The following is a 23,738-nucleotide window of genomic DNA, read 5'->3' as shown; positions in this document are numbered from 1 at the left end:
GATCACAATGTCATCAGCAAACATCATAGTCCACGGGGACTCCTGTTTAATCTCGTCTGTCAACCTGTCCATCACCATTGCAAATAAGAAAGGGCTCAGAGCCAATCCCTGATGTAATCTTGCCTCCACGTTGAATGCATCCATCGCTCCTACCGCAGACCTCACCACTGTCACACTTCCCTCATACATATCCTGTACAACTCTTACGTCCTTCTCTGCCACTCCCGACTTCCTCATACAATACCGCAGCTCCTCCCGAGACACCCTGTCATATGTTTTCTCCAGGTCCACAAAGATGCAATGCAAGTCCTTCTGGCCTTCTCTAAACTTCTCCATCAACATCCTCAGAGCAAACATTGCATCTGTGGTGCTCTTTCTTGGCATGAAACCATACAGCTGCTCATTAATCATCACCTCACTTCATAACCTAGCTTTCACTACTCTTTCCCATAACTTTATGCTGTGGCTCATCAATTTTATTCCCTTGTAGTTACTGCAGTCCTGCACATCCCCCTTATTCTTAAATATCGGCACCAGTACACTTCTTCTCCACTCCTCAGGCATCCTCTCACGTTCCAAGATTCCATTAAACAATCTGGTTAAAAACTCCACTGCCATCTCTCCTAAACACCTCCATGCTTCCATAGGTATGTCATCTGGACCAACAGCCTTTCCATTTTTCATCCTTTCATAGCTGTCCTTACTTCCTCCTTGCTAATCCATTGCACTTCCTGATTCACTATTCACTACCTGTACCGATTGGCTAGACAGAGGGACCGAGCTGGGAAAGATGTGCAGCAGGTTAGGGTGATAAAGGATAAAGATGGAAACGTACTCACAAGCGAGGAGAGTGTGTTGAGCAGAAGGAAAGAGTACTTTGAGAGGCTGATGAATGAAGAGAATGAGAGAGAAGAGTTGATCTGAAAGAGATTAAAGGCTGCAAAGTGGTAGCAGGGGAAAGTTAGGTTGCAAAAATTTGGAATGGAACAGGGATTATGTGATTTCTTCCTGATGGTCTCTATAATGTACGCTTCAATTCAGCACACAACTTGAAGTGGATGGTTGTAAGAAGTCTAAATCAGCATAAACACGTATTATCATCATGAGGCAAAAAACTATTGTGAGATCTGAAAACTCGCTTTATCCTGTCATTGGTGATATCCCCCAAAAGAGCTAATGCTGCCATTTCCATTTACTGTATGTGGTGGTGCAACACACAGCACACCCATTTTAAAGGCAAAACAGAAAATGCAGTTAGCATATGCATTAAGTGTGATGACCAACACTGAAGGCAGCTGTACAGACAGGTCATGTCAGTTAACTAAGATATAATTAGTTCAACAACATCAGAAAGTGATTTATGCACCACTGAAATGCACAATGAAATAAGATTTGCTGTTCACTTCATTGTACTGCTGCCTGGAGTCGCTAAAATGCCAGCACCATAAAGTATACATAGGATTTATGGATGGTCAAAACTTGCTGTAACTTTAAGCCAATTTCCACTGCAAGTTAGAGTTTTATAAATCCCGACGTTTGTGTAAGAAATGGTTTACTCATTTCTAAGCATAAGCATGTTTTATACAAAGGTCCCTGGTGCTTATAATTTGTATTGAGAAGACGATGTGTTAAATGTTACAGAAAGGAAAAGTGAAATCGAAGGTAAATATAATGAGATTGTGAGATATTCAGTACTGAAAACTAGTAGTGTCATAAAAAGGGAAAAAGCTTTTCTGAGTAGACCAGCGGAACATCTTAAGTTGTGTTTTGTCCCTTCCTGCATGTGTGTGTATGCCACTGCTTTACTTGTTTTTGAAAATATGCTTCAAACTTGTCACTACAGACATTGCCGTATTAGAATTAGGATATCAAGTGAGCTTATTAAAAATTCATAATAACACACAGGTATGTGGGTCAGTGGCAGGTATCTATGTACCGCCAGTTTCTCTTGATAATTATAATGAACATGCAGTCTGTTATATGACTCAAAGTTGATTCTCACCAATAAAGGCTTCTTAACTGCTTGGCTTAGGTCCATCTCAGCAGTCTGTAACCAGGAGTCCATTGTTTCTTTCTCATAACTGTTTGGTAAAGATAAGAAAGAGAGAATTAGGCGTAGAATAAGATTAAAGGGTATTTCACCCAATACCTACTTAGTATTGGCCGCCCTACCTTTGCAGCTCTTCCATAGTGTCGGAGTACAAATGTCTGAGTTTCCAACCAAAATCGCCTTTCAAAGAATGTGGCAGAACATCTTTCAGTTTCTGCATTGGCTCCTAAAAATGAGAGGCAGTTTCTTTTCAGGTTGCCTTTTTTTGTCTTAAGCTAAAACTTCAAAACTTGCATCACTCTTTTCCAGATTCCAGCAGATCTTGGCCAAGCCAGTTACCTGCATTACTGTAAAGTGGAAAACGAAGCCACTTTTGAGTTTTGATTTCAGAAATATTTCAACCAATACATACCGAGATCCTGTCCTGCAAGCCCTTCAAGCAGCGCAGCTTATTGACAGTGGGTGGCGCAAGAGAGCGCCCACAAGCATTCCGACACATTTCCTGGTAGGAGGACTTCACCTGTGTCACTTCATCAATGAGCATTGATAAAAGCTGCTGTTCTTTGACTTTTAAATGTTTCTAGTAATGAAACAAGAAAGAATGCTAGTCAAGACAGAAAGAAGCTGTATCATCATCAGCACTGGTATGTGATTGGACATGACTGCTAAGTATACTTGTACTGTAATATGATATTCAAGTCGATTTATTGTCATTGTAAATGCATGAGAGCAGATGCAACCAAATGGGTATTGTGAGCTTTCAGCTACAATAATACTGCAAAATGCTTGGACTACCTCAAAAAAGCCTACAATTGCATAACATATACAATATATTACACTCTACATGCATTGCAGTATGACGTACAGTATATATAAGTATATTACTTACATTATACTGATGTAATATAATACTGAATTTGATGAAGTGCAACAGCTGTGTAAAGTAGGTAGATACACAATAAATGCTTAAAATTGTGGGTGGATACAAATTAAAGACAGGACTCTTGATCCATGAATGAGAGAAAGAGGGGAGTTCTAGTCAAAAGTCAGTATCATGAGTGTTTGGGTTGGCTGTTTATGTAAGCGCTGATAATTCTGAAAGTAACTGCCTGACAATATTTTATCCAAAAAAAGCATTCGTCTTCAGCAAGTGGCTGGATAACTGATATGTGAATTGTGCAACATGAGTAACGTGAGATTTGTTTTTTCTTTTCTCCATGGACATTTTTGCCATTTTGTTTGCCATTGTACATCACCGTACAGGGGCAGCTGGGCGACAACCAACTCGGCGAAAAGACAACTCAGCGACAGACAACTCAGCGAAAAGACAACTCAGCGACATTCTTTACCAGTTAGGTAGTAGTTAGGTTCAAAGAGATTTTTTTAATATTTAAATGACAACGTGATTTAAAATGTTGAAAACAAATTTATATAATTGACGAACGAAATTTATTCTGCAGATGGAACAAACTCTATCCTACATTATTCTAAATATCGTTATTATACAATTACAATCAATACAATTTATACTGTATAAAGGATTAGCAATTTTGGTTGCAGAAGATAATGTAAGATAAAGTTTCGCCAGGTTGTCTTTCGCCGAGTTGTCTTTATGCCGAGTTGACTGTCGCCCAGTTGCCACCAAACCATATATCACTGCCAGCAATTGAGATCTGTTATATAATAAACTTCTTTCTCTCCATTCTGCATGAAAACCTCAGATGAAAATTTTTTCTCATTGTGGTTTCTCGGTAACCACAAAAAAGTCCATTAAGTAAGTAACATATAAAAAAGGTTAGGAGCACGTGCTGATACAGCACATTGCCACACCCACCACATGACAAACCAACTCAGGATCCCAGATTAGGACCCGAGTGCAGCCATGCAACAGGTGACACCTCAGCACCACACTAGTTCAGATGGGGTGGAACCAGTGTGAGGTTTTTATACAGTTTTTCCCTGCAGGTTTGAGAGCAGGGTTGGATGCATATTAACATCATACCCAGGTCACATCATTTGTGGACGCCATTTTTATATCGTCTTTACGAATTGTTATTATTTGTGTGAGAGTTATTTTACTGATATTGAAAAGAAGTAAACACAAACACGCCCATCCCATAGAAGTGTGCCCCGCATCGCCCTCTCCCAGCCCTCCTGTCTGGACTACAGCGCTGAGCCGTCCGCCACCAGGGGCGCTCTGACAGAGAAGTTTTATTTATTCGTCCACGTGACTGTCGCGGAAACTGCCACATTGTAACTTTTTTTTTAGTTGGCAGTACTTGATAGTAGAAGAGATGAGGAAAACACTTTTGCGTCTTTCTACTTTTTAACTGCGCCGAGCTGTAAACAATGTGAAGACGAGACCACCTTCAGCGGCGAGGGGTCGTGAGAACAAAGTGGGAGGCGTGGATCTACTACCGAGAGATGATCCAAATACATTTTTGCTGCTGTTAGTACTACTTACCTGTTGTGTTATACTGCCTTTAAAATGTAGTTTACCCGAAACCACTCCAGTAGTGATCAATGTATATTTACTTCTTAAATGTTAATGTTTTACTGTTTAATAACTTTTAGACTACATTTTATTTTTTTCCCTTGCACTCAGTGAGCAAAGCCACTGGGGAATCAACTAGTATATATATATATATATATATATATATATATATATATATATATATATATATATATATATATATATATATATATATATATATATATAAATAATTTTGGGGTGAAGTATTCCTCTAATTAATCAAAAAGGAGTTGATCATGCAACTGCTGATTGGCCATTTATGCAGTGATTTTTTCCTTAAGTGGGCTGTCATGAAATCCAGAAGATCTCATCTCTTTGTAACCCATCACTGAAGCTTACAATCCTGAAGTGAATTGAATTAGTTTGTTAGATTAGTATGAGTTTTCAAAGGAGACAAACTGCCACCATTAACTTAAAATGTGTTGTAAGTAGTTAGCTCTGGGTTATATAAGAATTAACCAAATTTAAAAGCTTGTGTCTGTATTTTAATTTTCTCTAAACAGCAAGAAAGCTGCTTGTGCTTATCAGCTCAAGACCACTTGTTTTCACTTGCAACAGCCCGGCCTCTGCCTGCCTGCTCTGACAATAGCATGAGGTGATGACAAGCCACGGATACTGTGAACTATAAGAAAACTTAACACTATTGACTTTGAGATGTGGATGCCTAAACTTTTAGCCTTGAGGGATACATGTGCAACAAGAAACTAATCATTTGAGCAGCCCAGTATCATATGTGTGGGTCCTCCTGATTCTAACTTATTGGTGGGAATCGAGCGATACACAGGAGTAATGTTGGCTAGTTTCAGTCAGATGAGGGACACAAGGCCAGGTGATGGGCAATAGGTAAATGGTGGGAAGAACCAGAAGGAGTGTATTTTGCATAAACTCCCCCCCAAACTGCTGACACGCACTTCATTGAACTGAGTCAGCTTTGTGCTTCTTGCAATAAAGTCTTACTGTGAGTTCTCATCCAGAGGCTCTGTGTGTCTTTTTTTCTGAAGAAGGAATTCTCCATGACACTTTCACATGGATTTCTGTTTGTATTTCTGTATTCTTTATATCGATTGGCTTCCAAAATGACCCTCACCTTGCACTACATGTGTCCCACAGTAAGTGATTTGTAATCAGTGTGGAATCTCTGTAATAATCTTGTAATTAATTGCACTTCAATTTACTTGCAGTGACTAAGCAATAGTGAGATTGTAGCAACTGCAATCCTTAAATGTGTCATGCCTTCTATCTTAGAACTCCTTGTGAATTCATTCAAAATGTAATCTAACACTGTCTTTAGGAAATACTGTAACATAAAAAAGTAAATACATTTTTGCAAGTCTCACCCTTTTTCTACGATTTATAACAAGGTAGAAAATGTGATTAAATAAAAAATTTGTATGTGTGCCTTTTTGGTGAGTAAGCTTTAATTGGAATTCATTGAAAGGTTTGTGCATATTCTTTTCTGTCTCCAGAAGATGTTTTCGTATTATTTATTAATTGCTTCCATTATTTAATCATTCATCAATTACCAAATAGTCAGCAGCCAATGCCACCACTAATAAAAAAAATTTAGGGTGATACAAAGTCATGAATTCAACTATCCATTTATATCGCTGGTTCAATCTGTTTACTATTACCACACCATTGTTTTCAAACCAGACACATACAAACCAACATCTGAATTTCCTCAGACTGAATGGGCACTATGAAGCACTAACTAAAGGAAGTTCAACATTCCTTTTTGACTTCCATCATTACCTGGACAAGATCCCTGCCACTAATTCCTTCAAAAACCTGCAGTAATCTCAGCTGTGCTCCAATAGTAGGTGTTTGTTGAAAATCACTCTGGAGGACCTCTGCTATCTGGAATTCCAACTCCTGCAAAACATGAACAAATAATACTATTACATCACAAGAAACATTCATAATAGGGTGTCTTCTAAATATTCTTCAGAGAAATTGTGCAAATCTAAATTGTAGGTTGTGAAAGTAACTTCCTTTTCACAATCCTTGACATGCTAAAAGGATCCTCACACACAAAAGAAATATTAGTGGCAGTTATTATTCTGCAAACCACATGCATCATAAGTCTGTTGTGATGGTGTGCACCATTCTGACATGGAAATCTAATCTTTGCCCTCACCAGTGTGGTCACTGATTGGCCAGCTAGTTGCTCAAAAGGTGTAGTTTAAAGTTACGGTGAATAAAGAATAGCTCCCTGTGTTTACTTTACAGTCTGAAGCAGAGCAGACTTAACATGGATTTAAATATAGAACAATGTTGAGTGCAGCAAATATAATCAATAATTGGTAGTGTCAATGCAGACATATATGCAATTTACTGCTTTAATTCTATATTTTATACACTCATACTGGTATTACATATAAGATGTACTGAAAATATGAAAAATTATATGAAATGAGAAACAAGGTCTTTTGAAACTGAAACATCAAGAAAGAAATTAGGACAATGATTAATGCTGAAGACCAGGCATAAAGTGTCAGACTGTTCAGAGTACCAAGAGAAAGAGCAAAAATGAAGTGCAATTTCTGGATCTCTATTGTTTATTAGGCAAATGTTGCAAATGCTTTTTAAATAAGATGATAAAAAGAGGAGAGTTATAACACCTCTGCTGCTGCTGCTATCTGTTGCATCTTCATGGTTTAACATGAGAGTGACGTCTTGTTGGAGGTCAGCAGACCATCCAGCCTTTGGATGGTTTCCTAGAACAAGCCACCTGACCACAACTGGAGAGACAAACCTGAGCCTCAGACCAGAATATCCCTTCCCTGTTACTGAGACCCTGGTTTGATGTTGAGGTGTGTGCCTTCACAGGTGTTTTTGTTCCAACTAAACCACAGTTTAAAGGCAAATTTAGTGTTATTTATTCATAATCTTCAAGTGTTTTCTCCTTAGCCACCAGTTTCAAGGTGTGTGTGTGGATGTTTTTTTGGGATAGCATTAGTGTTGAGATAAAAGACCATAGTTTTCAGGAAGCATGTGCCTTTTTCAGGTATAAGCAAAGAGGGACACTTAAAAAGTGATTAAAGGCTGGGGATATCAGACTTGGCTAGCAGATGTGGTTGCTTGACTTGCTTAGTAATATTCAAAGAATAAGTTAAGCTGGTGTCAAACAAAACTGCAAAGCTCTGTTTTGCCAAAAGTAGAATGGAAAGACTTTTGCAGAAAAGGCTGTTAATTGGCACAGATAGTGTGTCCCCATTTGGAAGGGGGTGAGCTATAGGGCCCAAGTAATAAAAGAAGAGTGAAATACTAAGCATACTAGCGGGTAGATAGCAACTATAAAATCTAAAGGGCTCAGTCCTAAATAAAAGTCCAAATCTTCTGAAATTTTTGACATTGGCACAAATAAAGAACTTTGTCTGGCAAAGCTGGAGTAACAAAACCTGACTGTTTCAAGAGTACGCAACACTTCCCTAGACCCAGAATACATTTGTGTGTTTCAGGAGAAGATTAGTGACAAAAGGAACAAAGTCCCAGATTTGAGATTACAAAGAATGAACAGGGGATGAAGAACAAAAAGGTACACAACACTGCGTATCACTCTCTATATTCTAGCTAGAATGCAAGTAACACTACCACTCTAATGGCTCCCATTTCTGCATTTAACAGTGGTCCTGCAGTTTTCATCTATTTATTTTATCTGCACCCATTTGAAACCCAAGTGCAAACAAAACAACAAGGAAATAAAATGGCTTCTCATGGGACATAGTAGACATATCCTGTAGATTCTTTGCAAACATCTTACCTTAATAGTTATTCTGAAGTCAAAGAAGGCTTTTTCAAAGGACTGGTTGCTCTCAGTGAATAGGATGTCCCCGTTCTTTCTGGTAAACACATCCATAGCCCTACAATAGGTTTCATGGATCTCTTGCACCATTGCATCCTGACTGTCACTTCCAGTCCCACCAATTCTTGCTACTGTCTCCAGTAACTGGAAATGCTTAATGGTTTCCACTAGCTCCAGAACATCATTGCACCTAGACATAATAACATAAATTTTTCATTAATCTCATAAAATGTCAATCCTAACTGTGGATAAACTCAATGCTTACATTAGCTGCAGAGTAAATGTTTACATTTGCTACAGTAGTTTAGGAATAGATGGCACAGGGCTTACAGGAAGACATTTCCTCTCCTTTATTTAAGCATCTACCTATTGTTCTGTTATAGGGAGCAGAAACCTTTAGTTGGGATGCTGTCCATTGCAGCTCACAGCTACACACACATCATTACATACAAGTAGAACATTTTAAACCAGCTAGTGTTACTGCAGCTGGGAGTTGCTAAGGTGAAAATGGAAGGCATACCTTTCCATGAAAAAGTTAATTCTGTTGAAGCAATCTGCACCGTGAGAAGGCCATGGGCTATTCACCCATTTGTCATTTTTGCCATCTTTCTCTTGACCTGGAAACTGCCATCCCCGAAGGCTGTACTTTGCTGATAGAGGACCATAGAGTTTAGCGCTCCACAACGCATCTGTGGGAATTGAAGACCTGTTTATGAAAGAACAATTCACAATTTACACCTCAAAGTAAAATATATTGGGACTACAAATGATTTATTTAATGTTAGATATAATCTTTTAAAATAGCCATTATGTAATTTTACCAAGAGCTAGTACTTTTTCTAAAGGATATTTGGTGGGCATTATCTGTTTAAGGGAGTTAATTTATTAAAGACAAAATTACAAATTTATATCACGCTAAACTTAACAGTCAGAGAAGTTTAATCCCTTCCTCAATTCATTCATTTTGAATCTTAATCCAATTCATTGTCACAGAGATCCAGACCCCCTCGTGGCATTACTATGATTGAACACTGTATAAATTCCGAGATAATAATGATTTTTCTTCCAAATGCATGTGTCAAACCTTGACACAAATAATTCCAGAAGGGGACTATAGCTTCAGAAGGTTTCTCTAGCACTATCATAATGACAGGTCTAAGATCTCTAGCGCTATCATAGTGACAGCAAGAGGTTCAGTTAACCTGCTGTCATGCCTTGTCTCGATTCATTTTATAGAGCCACAACTTCCCACTACAAGGTCATGAGAGCCTGAAGCCTGTCCCAGCAATGAGGTATAAGGAATATGGTGGACAGCCAGGGCCCTTACCCGGCTGGGACGTCTCTGCAATGGAACGACTGGGGAGAGAGTGTGCTCAAGGTATTATCTCTCCTGGAAGGCTAGAGCGCAGTCCCATGGGCTATCACGGGCTTTATGGGAGTTGGAGTTTGGTATAGCCTGTTAGGTCCTGTAAGTGCCACTAGGGGTTACTGTAGGAACTGCAGAGCCCATTGTTGCAGCACTTACACCACACCAAGAACTGCTGCTGGAAGGAGACTACAGGACACCTGGAGTACTCCCTGGTGCTCTATAAAAGGAGCCGCCTCACTCCATTTGGGGAGCCAGAGTCGGGAGAAAGAGGGATGATACTTGCCAGGAGGAATGGAATGCTGAAGACCGAGAGACAAAGACAGCAAAGAGAAAGTGCTGTAATATTGTGCTTTATTGTGCACAAGGGGGCTCCGCCCCCTGCTCGCTTCGCTCGCCTACCCCCGGTGTTTTGAACCCGTGCCCACTGGGCAGCCACGTGTGAGGATGACGCACGTTTAATACAGAGCGTTCGCCCATGTACCTGTTTATAACGTTTTACTTTGCTTTCTACTCTGTCTTTTATTTCTGATCTCGCTTTATTCTGCTTTTGTTTTAATGACACGTGGTCCGTGGTGAATATATTTTGCCTTTTTCGAGTAATAATGTTCATTTGTTTGCGATACTGTGATGTTTATCATACTGTTAATAATGCATCACTGTAATGTGATTCACTTAGGGGGGGTAAACGTTAACATTTAACATTCTACAAAGTTATTGTCTTTTTTTCACCTGCATTATCATCATTCTTTAATTTAATATTATTTATTGTATTAGTATGCTGCTGCTGGAAAATGTGAATTTCCCATTGGGATTAATAAAGTATCTATCTATCTATCTATAGTTTGGACGTGTGAGGATGACGTATGTTTAATATGGAGCGTTCGCCCGTGTCACTGTAGCTCTTTCCAAACTATTATGCGGTGCATTGTGGAGCACTGCGGACTCTGTAGTGTTTCCCGTTTCACTTCGTATCCCACGTTCATTAGATCTGTCCACGCGGGCTCGGTGTCGAGGCTGTGTTAGTTGTTGAGCTGTTTGGTTTTGGAGCCGAGACAGTTTTGCTTCCGCAGTTTCAGACGCGTGTCCGTACCATCTCCGGTTTGATGTATGAACCTTTGTGGACTCCGTACGCATTAGTGCCACTCACAATATGGCGGCGACGCCTGCGCCTTCCGTATTATGTCGTTTCTTAACATGCTGTGTAGGCGCATTTGCCTTTTGTACTTCACTGGGCGTTCTGACGCCCGATGTAGGCGCCTGAACTTTCAGGGTCCGCATCCGCTGTGTGGTGTGGACGTTTAGCTGTCGTTGTTTCTGCTTTTATATTCTGTATCTCGGTGTGCATGTGTTTAATTCCATAGGTTTTTTTGTAGCTGTTGCATTCCAGTTTTCATCATCTATAACCCGCTCTCCATGTGTTTGTCCCCATTCTTTAATCCCTTTATGAAGTTTTAGTTTGTTTCCTACTCTGTGTTTTATTTCTGACCTCGTTGTATCCTGCTTGCGGCATGTCAGATGGTCCGTAGTCTTTCTCGTTTTACTGTGGGGAGGGTGGCTTTGTTTTGTAACCTGCTCTCTATGTGTTTGTCCCTGTTCGTTAACCTGTTTATGACGTTTTACTTTTTTCCTACTCTGACGGTTTGTAGTCTCTCCCGTTTTGCCCTGGTGCGGGTGGGGGGTGTGCTTTGTGTGGTGTCTGTGCACACGCGAAGTCTCTCCCGTTTTTCCCACTTAAAAACTTAGTCCAGATGAACAGAATCAAATTTCTAGGGTTTCCTACTCTGACAGTTCGTAGTTTCTCCTGTTTTGCACTGTTGCGGGGGGGTTTGTTGGGGGTTGTGTGGCGCCTGCGCACGTGTGTAGTCTCTCCCGTTTCACTATGGGGGGGCGTCCACGGGCATGTCCCTGCTTCTGTGTTTTATTTTGTTTCCAACTCTGTGTTTTATTTCTGACCTCGCTTTATCCCGCTTGCGGCATCTCTTTATGACGTTTTACTTTGTTTCCTACTCTGACAGTTCGTAGTTTCTCCCGTTTTGCACTGTTGCTTGGTTGTGTGGCGCTTGCGCACGTGCGTAGTCTCTCCCGTTTCACTATGGGGGCGGGCTTTGTGTGGCGCTTGCGCACTATGTCTTTTGCGTCCACGGGCATGTCCCTGCTTCCATATCCAGTTTACCATTCTCGTTTAGTAATATATGACGTTTTACTTTGTTTCCTACTCTGACGGTTTGTAGTCTCTCCCGTTTTGCTCTGGTGCGGGGTTGATGCTTTGTGTGGTGTTTGTGCACGCGTGTAGTCTCTCCCGTTTAACTCGCGGGGGGGGGGGGGGGGAGGTGTGCTTTGTTTCTTTAATCCTTTTATGAAGTTTTACTTTGTTTCCAATTCTGTCTCGATGCATGCTCAATAATCCAGGTAAGGAAATCCTAGAAATTTGATTCTGTTCATCTGGACAAAGTTTTTAAGTGGGAGAAATATTTCGAGACTTATCCAAGTCTCTTCCTCAGTCTCAATTGACTGCAGGTTTCCCCAACCTTATAAACAGTACCTTCGCTTAATCACAGAGACTAGCACCATTGACAAAGGGCCAGTTGATCAGTTATATGCAAATTATCCACTGATTAGTAGACGTGTGAACCATTCATAGAGGGTTGAGGAATGGCTGCAATCACAGCATTGTAAGATGGCAACAGATGTACCCTTAGGCCCCCTCCTCTGTTCAGAGATGGTCATTCCTTTTTCACGTAAATGGCCTCCTTGATTCCTCTCTCAAACCAGCACTCCTCCCTGTCTAGGATGTGCACCTCTTCATCTTTAAAGGAGTGACCACTATCCTGTAGATGTAAATAGACTGCGGAGTCCTGGCCTAACGAGGAAGCTCTTCTGTGTTGTGACATGCGCTTAGCCAGTGGCTGCTTGGTTTCCCCGATGTACAATTCACGGCACTCCTGATCAGTGGACAATTTGCATATCACTGATCAACTGGCCCTTTGTCAATGGTGCTAGTCTCTGTGATTAAGCAAAGGTACTGTTTATAAGGTTGGGGAATCCTGCAGTCAATTGAGACTGAGGAAGAGACTTGGATAAGTCTCGAAATATTTCTCCCACTTAAAAACTTTGTCCAGATGAACAGAATCAAATTTCTAGGGTTTCCTACTCTGACAGTTCGTAGTTTCTCCCATTTTGCACTGTTTCGGGGGGGGAGGGAGGGAGGGGCGGGGGAGTTGTGTGGTGCCTGCGCACGTGTGTAGTCTCTCCCGTTTCACTATGGGGGGGGGGCTTTGTGTGACACTTGCGCACTATGTCTTTTGCATCCACGGGCATGTCCCTGCTTCCATATCCGGTTTACCATTCTCGTTTAGTAATATGGATATGGATTGGTGCTTTGCTGTACTGTGGTGAGCAGGTTGGAAATGAGTGAAAGCATTTCCCACACAAAAAATAAAAAAACATTTGTTGCTGAACTTATGTCCTATGTCTGTCATATACTTGCTTACCCACCACAGTCAGTGATATGTAGCCAATTTAGATTTTCAGCTTAACATTAGATGAATATCTTGGAGATAATCTGGAGTACCATAATGACTAACACTGATCCCTAGGCATTAACCATGGCAATTATCCACAACCTTATACTTTTTGATTGTCTTTATTAAATGTAATCTAGTTCAAATTGCATATTACATGCATAATATAACAATTAATATACTGTATACTTTTTATGCAGAGCTTACTTAATCAACACGGTCTGTTTCTTTTGCTTTTTTACTGGGGAAGACTTTCTGCTACACATGCAGTGCATGAAGACAGGGGTGTGACAAGCTTAAGGCAGACATCCTTCTAATTATGCATTCATTTTTAGAGCATTATTTTCATAGTCATAGGAAAATTAAGCTTTCTGTCCAACATAAAAAACCTTTCAGTGAGGGCCAGTGGTCCAGAACAGAATAACTGGTATCACAACATACAGGTGATATTAGACCAAGAATGAGATGTCATTAGCATGACAGGCGTCATAGATAAGAGGGCAGGTTCCAGGGGTCTGGTAGGCACAATCCTGAACTAAAGTCCAGCTCACAACAGACAGGTGCAGCTGTAGTATTTGCAGATCTCATAAGACTCTTCTAATCAGACCAAAAGTGTTCAACTCCTACTCCAGCCATTTATGAGTGCCTGATCTCGCACTAGAATATTGCCGAGTTGCCAACATGAATGAGACGCATAGTGAAAGCAAACCAAAGCCATTGAAATACAGGCTAGTCGTGATAAATGAAGGGCCACAAATGATGAAGTACTGTTTCAAAATGTAAAGTTTATACCCCTAAAGAATCTGCTGAACAATATGGTATTATTAAAGTATACAGAATTTGCACTAGAGGAAGGAAAACGAGCCATTTAAAGAGAGTAAAGACAGTTTAAGGAAACATAGGTCTCCAGCTACCTCCCAGCCTTGCCCTGGATAAGTGGGTTTGGTAGATGGATGGACAGATGGATTATCAACTGACACAGTCACAGTCAAATTTGCAACTTTCATGTGGCTGACTCATACATTTTAAGATTTTCTCTTTGTTTTATTGAATTGTTTAAACAAATGGTAAGCACTGCCTCCGCAATTTCTGAAAAGATAGTACTTTGTCTCAAAAAGAAATAGAAAAATAGCATTGCCTACATGTGATGAATGTGCTCTTCTACTTTCTTGGTGTTCATCTCGTCTGCCTTGGCCTTAACATCAAGGTAGGTTCCTCTGAACGTCGCACACACTTTCAGAGCACTTTTCAATTGCTTGTATGACTAAGGACAACAAAAGACACATTTTACTGGGGTTTTCAATATAAAATTCTTTCATATGACTAATCCAGGTTTGTAAAGTTTTTAATTTAATTTTTTGTATTTTAATTTGATACATTACACCTTCCCTTTATTTTTATATGGACAGAGCTACATATTACTGCATATAAAAAAAGATTTAAATAATAAGGCATATTAAGGAACAAGAATATTGGCTCAATAATTCTATCACAATTTCACAACTTAAACATGAAAAACATAATGAGGAACCACAATTTTACTTATACAATTATTGTGCATATTGAAGAAATTCCAAAATAATGAATATTTCAGTGGTTTACCCTGCTGTATGGACATTGCTTTTAAAATAGGCAGCCACATTTCTCACAATGTCACTTGTACAGTTGAAGGAAACCAAAACTTACCCAGAAAATCCAAGAGAACACCAAAACTTACACACAAAGCACCAGCCATTTTTCTTTCTGAACCCACTTTTTGTGGGCCTGAATCCCAGCAACATCAAAAATAAGACAAGAACCAATCATGGATAGTATGCCAGCAATGCACACAGACACACCCCTCACACTGGGAATAAATGTATTGTGCATATCTTTGAGATGTTGGAGGAAAGAAAATTCTATTGGGATCCAGAGACAATGGAATAATTCCTAAAGCCAATAATTAAACTGCAGAGCCAATTATTAAACTCAGGTCAATATGGTTACCCATTGTGCCATACATAGTGTGACAATATTCTTCATTATGGCTCATCATGTGTTTTTCAGTCCATATTTTTTCATGTACATTAACCCTATGAACTCAACTCTCTGATCTTACCTGTGAAGGCTCCCTAAGCAGATCTCCCCCAACAATCCCAGCAGCAATGCTTATGACTTCTGTGGACAATAGTTTCACAAGATGGATGAAAACTTTTGGCTGGTGGTAGTAGCTAAAAGGCAATCACAAGTATCTGATAAGTTTTTGTCCTTCGCAATCAAGTTATCTCATAACCATGGCCAACTGAAAGACATTTAAGATTAGCCCAATACAAATTAAAGAGAACTTATTTTATTGACACCTGCATAAGCAGGTATTGTTGCCTACTGGCTTAACACAACCAGAGCATTGCTCTTTCAATCACTACTTCAACCTTATGACCCTCAGCAAAACACTTAACCTGCTTCTTTATAGTCCTGAAACTGTAAAAAGAAATGTGAATAAATGTATTATGGACACATACTTGTGAAGAATTTAAAAGAACTACAGGAAGAGACCGTATAAAATAAAGTTTGTTTGTTGTTCAGGTAAAATATTAACATGATTGTTTTTTGCCAAAATGAATGAGTAATTTAGTCAACTTTTCCATCATTACATAAACAGAACAATGAAGACATCGCCTCAGTGTTCCAATTCATTTTGCTTTGCTGCTTCATGCTACAGGATGGCTCTGCTAGTTGAACTCCTGCCCTGTAGAGAGTCAAAACTACTTCTAGTCAAGGACTGGAGAAAAAAGAGAAATTAGTGACAGAACCAGGAAGGAACAGTTTGCATCCTATAGACCTGGGTGTTAACAGCTGTTATGCTGTCTTACTGAGGGAAAAAGTATGTTAGGAATTTGACTTAGCGCCAGAAAGTAGGGAGTCAATGTAGAAATTTGAGTTTTCTAGTTACGGGTAAAGTAAAAAAAAGTACATCTCTTGCTTAGGCTGCTGGAGTTAAGTTTAAGATGCCATCTTCACATCTCTATCCTAATAAAAATAGCAACATAGACATGGATATTATTTATAATGTATCAGTCGTGTGACTGAGATCAAATGTCTCTTAAATGGTCTGTTAACATTTACAAATAAAAACAAGAGAGAGGGGTTAGGAGCACGTGCTGATACAGAGCATTGCCGCACCCACCACATGACAAACCACTTCAGGATCCCAGATTAGGACCCGAGTGCAGCCATGCAGTGGGTGGCACCTCAACACCACATTAGTTCAGATGGAATGGAACAGTGTGAGTTTTTTTATGGTGACTGGAGTGCCAATTCTGCCACCAACCCCCATGTTTTTTCCAGCAAGTTGGAGGGCCTACATGCAGGGCTGGATGCAGATTAACATCATACCCAGGACAGAGCAATTACAGGTTAAGGGTCTTGCTCAAGAGCCCAATGAAATTAGAGTCACTTTTGGTGTTTACAGGATTTGAACCGGCAACTTTCCGATTACCAGTGCAAATCCATAGCCTCAGAGCCACTATTCCGCCTGACATGTGACTGGCATGTTTTTCATTTTTACTGGGTGGAACAATGGCATGTCCAAATAGAGGTCAATAAAGGGAAAACAGCAAAATCAAACATTGCGTGTTGGGTTCCAGTGAATTCCATTGTTAGGCTATCAATACCAGATGACAGCAAGCTACATTACAGACGATTTTCACTTTCACACTCAATGGTGTTCAAAATTGTGCTTGCCAGTGAAAATACTGGATCTATAAATCTCTCGTCTAATTGTTTTGCCTCAGTTACTAACTAATCACAAAGAATGTAACTAAACTGTGTAAAAAAAGGAAATTAAATCACATGCAGACCTATGCAGAATCTTAGTGGTCTTTATCATGCCTCCTGAATAGTGACAGCCCCTCCTTTTACATATTCATGGAGTTTTACTTCCCCCAGTAAGATTTTGACTTGCTATCCCTACTTTACATCTTCTATGTAGCCAGAACTATGAATTGCTTGAAGATATTAGTCACAGTCTCTGTGAAATTAAATCTTTACACGTCTACCTGGAGTGCATCCAAATCAGGAACAAAGTGTGCAGCAGTGGAGGAAAATACTTGAGAATCTCAGACACACTGTCAGCAAGTTTTAGAGGTTCACACCAGCGGAGCAAAGTGCTGAGATACTGCAGGTTCTCTTCTGCCTGGAAAAGAGCCTGTTAAAGAACAACGGAAACTAAACTGAGACATGCTGTTCCTTTAACTTTATACTGTTAGTATCAAGACAGCTAATCAATGCCTGTAAAAGTCTTCTACTTTCATTGCACATCATGTTACAAGCTCTATGTCTTAACAGTAGCTGCTTTACTTTACTGAAGTTAGCTAGTTACTCCAGGGTGCTCTTCACCTGGTAATTTCCTTCATTGTATGTTCTCTATAAACACCTGGTAAATTTAAATATGTACTTTATCATCTAAATATTGGCATTTTCAGCAACTAACTTGAATATAGTAAATAACAATTATAACTAAGGTGTGTTGAAAGTACTGTGTGCATCCCCTCTTAGCAATTTTCCAGTAAAAATGTCCAAATTCCTATTAAGTAATTCACATAATAATTACAACTTGAGTGTTTGTTCAGCCATGAGATCTGACTGTCCCTTTAGATATTCATCAGTACAAATGGGTGCAACCGAATCACATTTAGGAATGCAGACATCCCCAGAAATGAGACTAACCTCCACTATACCACATTCACAATCTTAATCAGTCTCAGCTCTGTCATTTGTCACTATTTGCAAATGAGAGATTTGCATAAACTTAAAAAAAAAAATCTTCCAAAGGTTTTACCAGTGACATGCGGTCAGGGGAGGCAGGAGAGTGTCATCATGTAAAGTAAAAAAAAATAATAATGATAATATAAAATAAATTTGTCCAACAGTCTGTGCTATAAGCTTGTTTTCTGTATGATTCCAATAACACTGATCTTTTTTACAGTCAAAATTCGCTGAATTGGAACATTTCCTGTTCAAATACAGGGGAAAAACGAGAGGTGCGGCAGCAACAAGCCGAGCCAAACCTCGGACTGCGCTCTCCCTCACACCCGGGGTTGATGCGTGCTTGTTGCTATCTCTCTGTATGCCGCCAATATAATGTTTGTAGACATGTTTATTATACAACTTGACTTTCCACATTCTGGCTAATATCTTTAATGAATTTGTGTTACATAACCTTTCTTGCTGATCGGACATAAAACCGCAGTGAAAACGCACAAGGTGTGGCAGACAGTACCGTGCCGCACTGAAGGGGGTGCATGTGAGTCAACAGGTGCTTGATGCTGCTGTTCTTCTACGCAGAGCGTAGCGATATCATAAAGTCAAGTGCACTGCAGCACTCCATTTTAATTTTTTGTTCCAACTGACTGTGAAAATGGAAGATTAAGATTTTTAAAACTAAAGGAAAATAAGTAGGACTTTTACAAGAAATTGACGGAGATTTTCGTGGAGAAGGATAGGTGCATGGACTTCATTTATAAATAAAGGTAAAACAATAAACGGTTTTCAATTTTATAAAAAATGGGATCAGACTTAGAAAAAACAATCCAATATTTAAAAACTAAATTCTGACCTTAAATAAAATATTCTTTTGATTTTCTTGTTATTCTTTTGTTGAACCGTCTGTATTAAAATTGATTAAAGCATCAGAATTAAAAGTTTTTAAAAACAACTAAATATTTCAATTAAGGTCAAAATTGAAATCCATTTTTTTGGGACACTACTTAATATTTTCATTTGTGCTGAATGATATGAATTGTGGAATTGCAATGGCAAATTTCGAACACATACATGGAGGGTGCAGAGCAAATGCGCTCTCTCCCACCGCTATAAATGTAATGTTCTTTCTTAGCCAAATGTACCTTACCTATGTGTGTGTAAAGAATGCTGATGAGATATGAAACATAGCCAGTAGTCAATGTGCCAATTGAATGGTGAATAAGCTACTCTTTTGGGTTCATATATTTGTAAGTCTCACTCTGAAGGAGTCAGTGCCTCACCAGCCATGAACCTCACCGCACGTCACTGGGTTTTACCCCTCAAAGCTATACTTAATATATGAATGTTTATGGCGTCATAACCCCATACCAAAGTTAACACTTCATGTTTAATGTAAAAATAAACAGTTCAGATCCGCTGTACCCATTTTGATTATAATCTTCAAAGTACTTCCATTAATATAACACTGCTAGCCGTTCTTGTCACTAACCTTTTCAATATCCTTCCTCACATTCTTAAAAGAGCGTCCATACATGCTGTCAGCCAGCTCCAGACTGGAAAGAATTTCCCTAGCCACTTCTGAATCTAACTGGGCATTCAACGAGTGCAGGTCCTGGATGTGTTTCTCCCACACAGCCTCTTCCTGATAAATTCCAGCTCCTGTGCCATGTTTCTCAATCTCTGCCAAGGCATCATGGTTCAGAACCACCTGGGTACAAAGCATATACACATCAATATACATGACTTGTTCGTATTTCTTAGAATAGTGCCTCAGAAAACCTGCAGACTTTCCTTTCTCTGTAGACAAAGTAGATTTCTAAAATGCATAAACATGCTCCATGTTTCACTATAGCTGGTCTCCTGAGCTTTCTTCTTAATTACTAGAATGATTTCTCCTCAAGAAAACAGACACCAGTAAATTGAAGTGGAGTGTTTTGGATTAAAACTGGCAATGTTACATTCATAAAAAAAAAAAAAGTTTAAATCCTTGTGCAGAATAAAGAGTAGACATCTGCAGAAATCTCTCTATCTCTCTGTTAGCTGTGCTTAAACACTAAAGGAAAGGGAAAATTATATTTGAGACAGCAAAAACTGCAGTATTAAGCAATATCAAAATAAAACATAATTACATTAATAATACAAAAATAAGTAATAAAAGTGATCAACAGGTGACTGTCTGCTGCACTATCCTACATAAACCTCCTTCACCTCCAATCAGGTATTCTAGAAGACCTCTACCATTTCCAGTGTGCACAGACAGTTTTTCATGAAAATGGAAAAACCCTAGAAAAATACAATTCAATTTATTAATTGTAGTAATACTATTCATACTGTATCACTCTCCTAATTCTGCTTAGGAGGCCGAAGAATATCATGGCAGCACTGGTTTCAGGGCAGGAAATAGACCTGGACCATCACAGGGTCTTCCTCCATACACCTACACTCATACTCGCAAACTCATAATGCTGTGTAGGACATTTCTCTCCATAATCACCAACATGTTGCTGGTGCTATGGATAATTTATGCTTCAGCCTAGCATGTAACAAGTAATACCAACTAGCTAGATAGTATTTACACATTTGTTCTCGTTTTCAAGGGATAAACTAGAGACCTGGGTTTAATCTGTCTTGAGCATCTCTAAAATCACCTTGACTTGCTTGATCCATCCAATGACGGCCGATTCCAGCACATGAATGACCGTGGTCTGGTTTGCATTAGGAGCTGTCCTCTGCAGCACTTTGACGGGTGGAATAGGAAGCACAATGTGACCCTGTAGATCAATAGAGAAAGAAGCTTAGAATGTCCAAACTGACAGATACAGAAAACCTGTGACAAAGTGGAATTCCAGGAATTTTGGGAAGTTGTTCTAACAAGTTGCATTCATTGTAGGCTTCATTTTGATATTGTGTTCATATATTCTTTCATTTTTCCTTCAGCAATAATAAACTACAAGTTTAAAAAAAAAAATATTCTATGTCATGATAAACTATTCAGCTCTTATCATCATTATTACTTGTACTCATGATCTGCAACTTGGCTTTGAATCCTGGATAAGCAACTCTACGTGTGAATTCTGCACCTTCTTCAAAAGATTGAATGAGTTTTCTCCAGATATTTTTTCCCATAAATCCCAAAAACATTCAACACTAGGATAACCGATGACTTTGAATTCATCCGCAATGGCCAAATCAGTGTGTGTGTATGTGTGCATGAGTGCCTGACTTGCACACATCCACAGACAGAGACAAATTTGTACTTCCTCTCTTCATTTCTTCTGACACAGAATTTATTGGAAAAGCACTAAAACAAACCAAAAAGATTAAATATAAATAATTTTCATAAACATTAAGAATTTATTATCTTGAAGAATGGTAAAAAACGAATTACTCAACTGTCACTTAACAGTCAAATGTATTACTGACATGAAAGCTCTACATAAGTTACATTATTATTTTGTGTATTGCTAAAAGTAATTATTCTTTTTTGTATTGATCTTGAATGTGCGTTTATGGCTGTCAAATGTTGTGTCTTTGTTTATCTATTAGGTCTCTGTAACAATGTCTTCTGTTTTTGTACTTATCTGCAGCAAACAAATTTCCCTCTGAGATAATAATAAAGTCTACCCAACCTATACAGATAATTACAGGCCGGCTGCTGTAGTGAAATAATCACCCTAAAATAATGGAAAACATCAAAAAGGAAAATGCTGCCATAATATTAGGAACCTTGGTAAAGAGCTCAGTTAAGAACCAAACATTTACTGTGCAAAGAGGGTGCATAGCAGGATTACCATAATTCACCACAGCCTTATAAATGTAAATACAGTAACCACAAACACATGTCCATAAACTGATATTTATATAATTAAGACAACAAAACAAAGACAACAGCCTGATGAAAAACCAGACAAATGAATTCCATCAAACACATAAAATAAACACTGTTTTTTCCCTGATTTCTGGGTTGGTCATTTACCAAAAGTAGTTTGATAATCTTTTGTTTCACTACTCCTGATTTAATACTTATATGTCTACACTTGATTTTATTTTCTGTCATGTTATTACTCTGTGGTGGGCTGGCGCCCTGCCCAGGGTTTGTTTCCTGCCTTGCGCCCTGTGTTGGCTGGGATTGGCTCCAGCAGACCCCCGTGACCCTGTAGTTAGGATATAGCGGGTTGGATAATGGATGGATGGATGGATGGATGTTATTACTGAATAAACTTGACATTTTTATCTTATTTTCATCATATTTATGTGTAGAAATTGTACCACTGTATTGTAATTTATTACTAGCTGTTCTACCCTTCTAAGACAGGTTTAATTCAAACTAATCAGTGAAGACCTTATGTTTTTTAACTGATATATGGGTTGTCCATTTAGTCTGGCTTAATAATATGTACCCAATCCGTTTGCATCGTAGCGCCATTTTCCTCTTCGGATAGAGCTGCTCATTTTCACTGCTTCCTCTTGACATCCCTCATCAAACTGACCACTCTCATAGTTAAAGTGTTTTGCTGAGAAAATGTGGTAGTTGTTGCTACGACATTGGCCTGGTGTAGTGGCTCTAGCCTTGTTGTGTCAGGGATTTGGTTTCCTGACATACATGTAGATTTATCGTTGTTTTCCCTTTTCCGTTACTCACTACACAAAGTAATTAGACATTGGCATTACAGCTACTTATAAACTCATTCACGTGGCCCAAGAGGGTGCAAGAAAGTTGTTACTACACTGCTGTTGTAACCATTTAATGTCATACAACAGAACAGACCAATAAGCCCAATTTTCTTGTTTTTAGACCCTTACTTGAGATTTTGATTTTTGATTTTTTTACCCTTCTTCTACATATTTTGCCAATTTTTATTTTTTCTTATTAACCATAGCAACCAGACGGACACACACATACTGACACTTGTGCTAAGTGATCCTAAGTGTCCCATTACATTGACAAGGACAAAGTCTTTATTTTCATCTAGCATTTTTACAGAACTACCAAGAGTTATCAGTTATGAACACAAAAATAGACTTACTAAATAACTTCCATATCATTTGTACTACATTATATTATTAGTATGGCACAATCTGCAAGTATCAACTTGACAGAATTTAATATTAAACTTTGATAAAAATGTAAGAAAATTTTCACCTTAACATGGCCTCTTATCATTTCCAGTTGGCCCACAAATTTATGAGTGGCATCAAGCAATCTATCAGCATTAACAACTAGGGGTCGCCATACAGGGAGACCTGCACAAAGAAGTGGTAAGAAAACCTGTTGCAGAAGTACATCCAGGTGCTTCAGAGGCGACTTGCTAGACTCAAATAGCATCACATGCTGGCCTGTGAAAAGAAACACAACCTTTCATTAGTGCATTAAAATAAAAGATGGAAGTTACATGAAGATTGATACCTCAACACCCTTATAACCTAAGGACAATTCAGATCCAAAAGGAGAAGTCTGATTCATCTAGCAAAGTTACCCCAAATTACTCTACTAAAGTATCAAAAATGATGACTTTATAATTTTATCTGTTTTCAAAGTGCCCAATCTACATTATACTATATCACTGCTTTGCTATTCATGTGTTAACAGTAAAGAGTACAATTCCCCGTTTCCTAACTAGTTATTCTGTCACATATTAACATACAGTAAGTTTCAAAAATGTGATTAATTAAAATAAAACTTACACCCTGAGGGCATTGTTCAGCAATCTCAACCT

The 23,738-nt window shown here is 38.9% G+C and overlaps 1 protein-coding gene across 1 annotated transcript in view; it reads right to left on the bottom strand.

Moving 5' to 3' along the window:
• LOC114656544 (uncharacterized) overlaps positions 1 to 19,762 on the bottom strand; it is a 28,984-nt gene extending 9,222 nt beyond the window's left edge. The window contains exons 1-10 of the mRNA XM_051931235.1: positions 19,511 to 19,762; positions 17,316 to 17,464; positions 15,377 to 15,488; positions 14,421 to 14,542; positions 8,909 to 9,094; positions 8,347 to 8,578; positions 6,336 to 6,455; positions 2,463 to 2,630; positions 2,173 to 2,276; positions 2,003 to 2,081 (exon numbers count right to left, since the gene is read on the bottom strand). Coding sequence (XP_051787195.1) covers positions 2,003 to 2,081; positions 2,173 to 2,276; positions 2,463 to 2,630; positions 6,336 to 6,455; positions 8,347 to 8,578; positions 8,909 to 9,094; positions 14,421 to 14,542; positions 15,377 to 15,488; positions 17,316 to 17,464; positions 19,511 to 19,762 — 1,524 coding nt within the window. The remainder of the gene's footprint in view (positions 1 to 2,002; positions 2,082 to 2,172; positions 2,277 to 2,462; positions 2,631 to 6,335; positions 6,456 to 8,346; positions 8,579 to 8,908; positions 9,095 to 14,420; positions 14,543 to 15,376; positions 15,489 to 17,315; positions 17,465 to 19,510) is intronic.
• Positions 19,763 to 23,738: the final 3,976 nt, after the last annotated feature.

Source organism: Erpetoichthys calabaricus, chromosome 8 (assembly GCF_900747795.2).
Source record: "Erpetoichthys calabaricus chromosome 8, fErpCal1.3, whole genome shotgun sequence".
Lineage (NCBI taxonomy): Eukaryota > Metazoa > Chordata > Cladistia > Polypteriformes > Polypteridae > Erpetoichthys > Erpetoichthys calabaricus.
The sequence above is the reverse complement of the archived record's forward strand: the minus strand, read 5'-3'. Positions and strand labels throughout refer to the sequence as shown.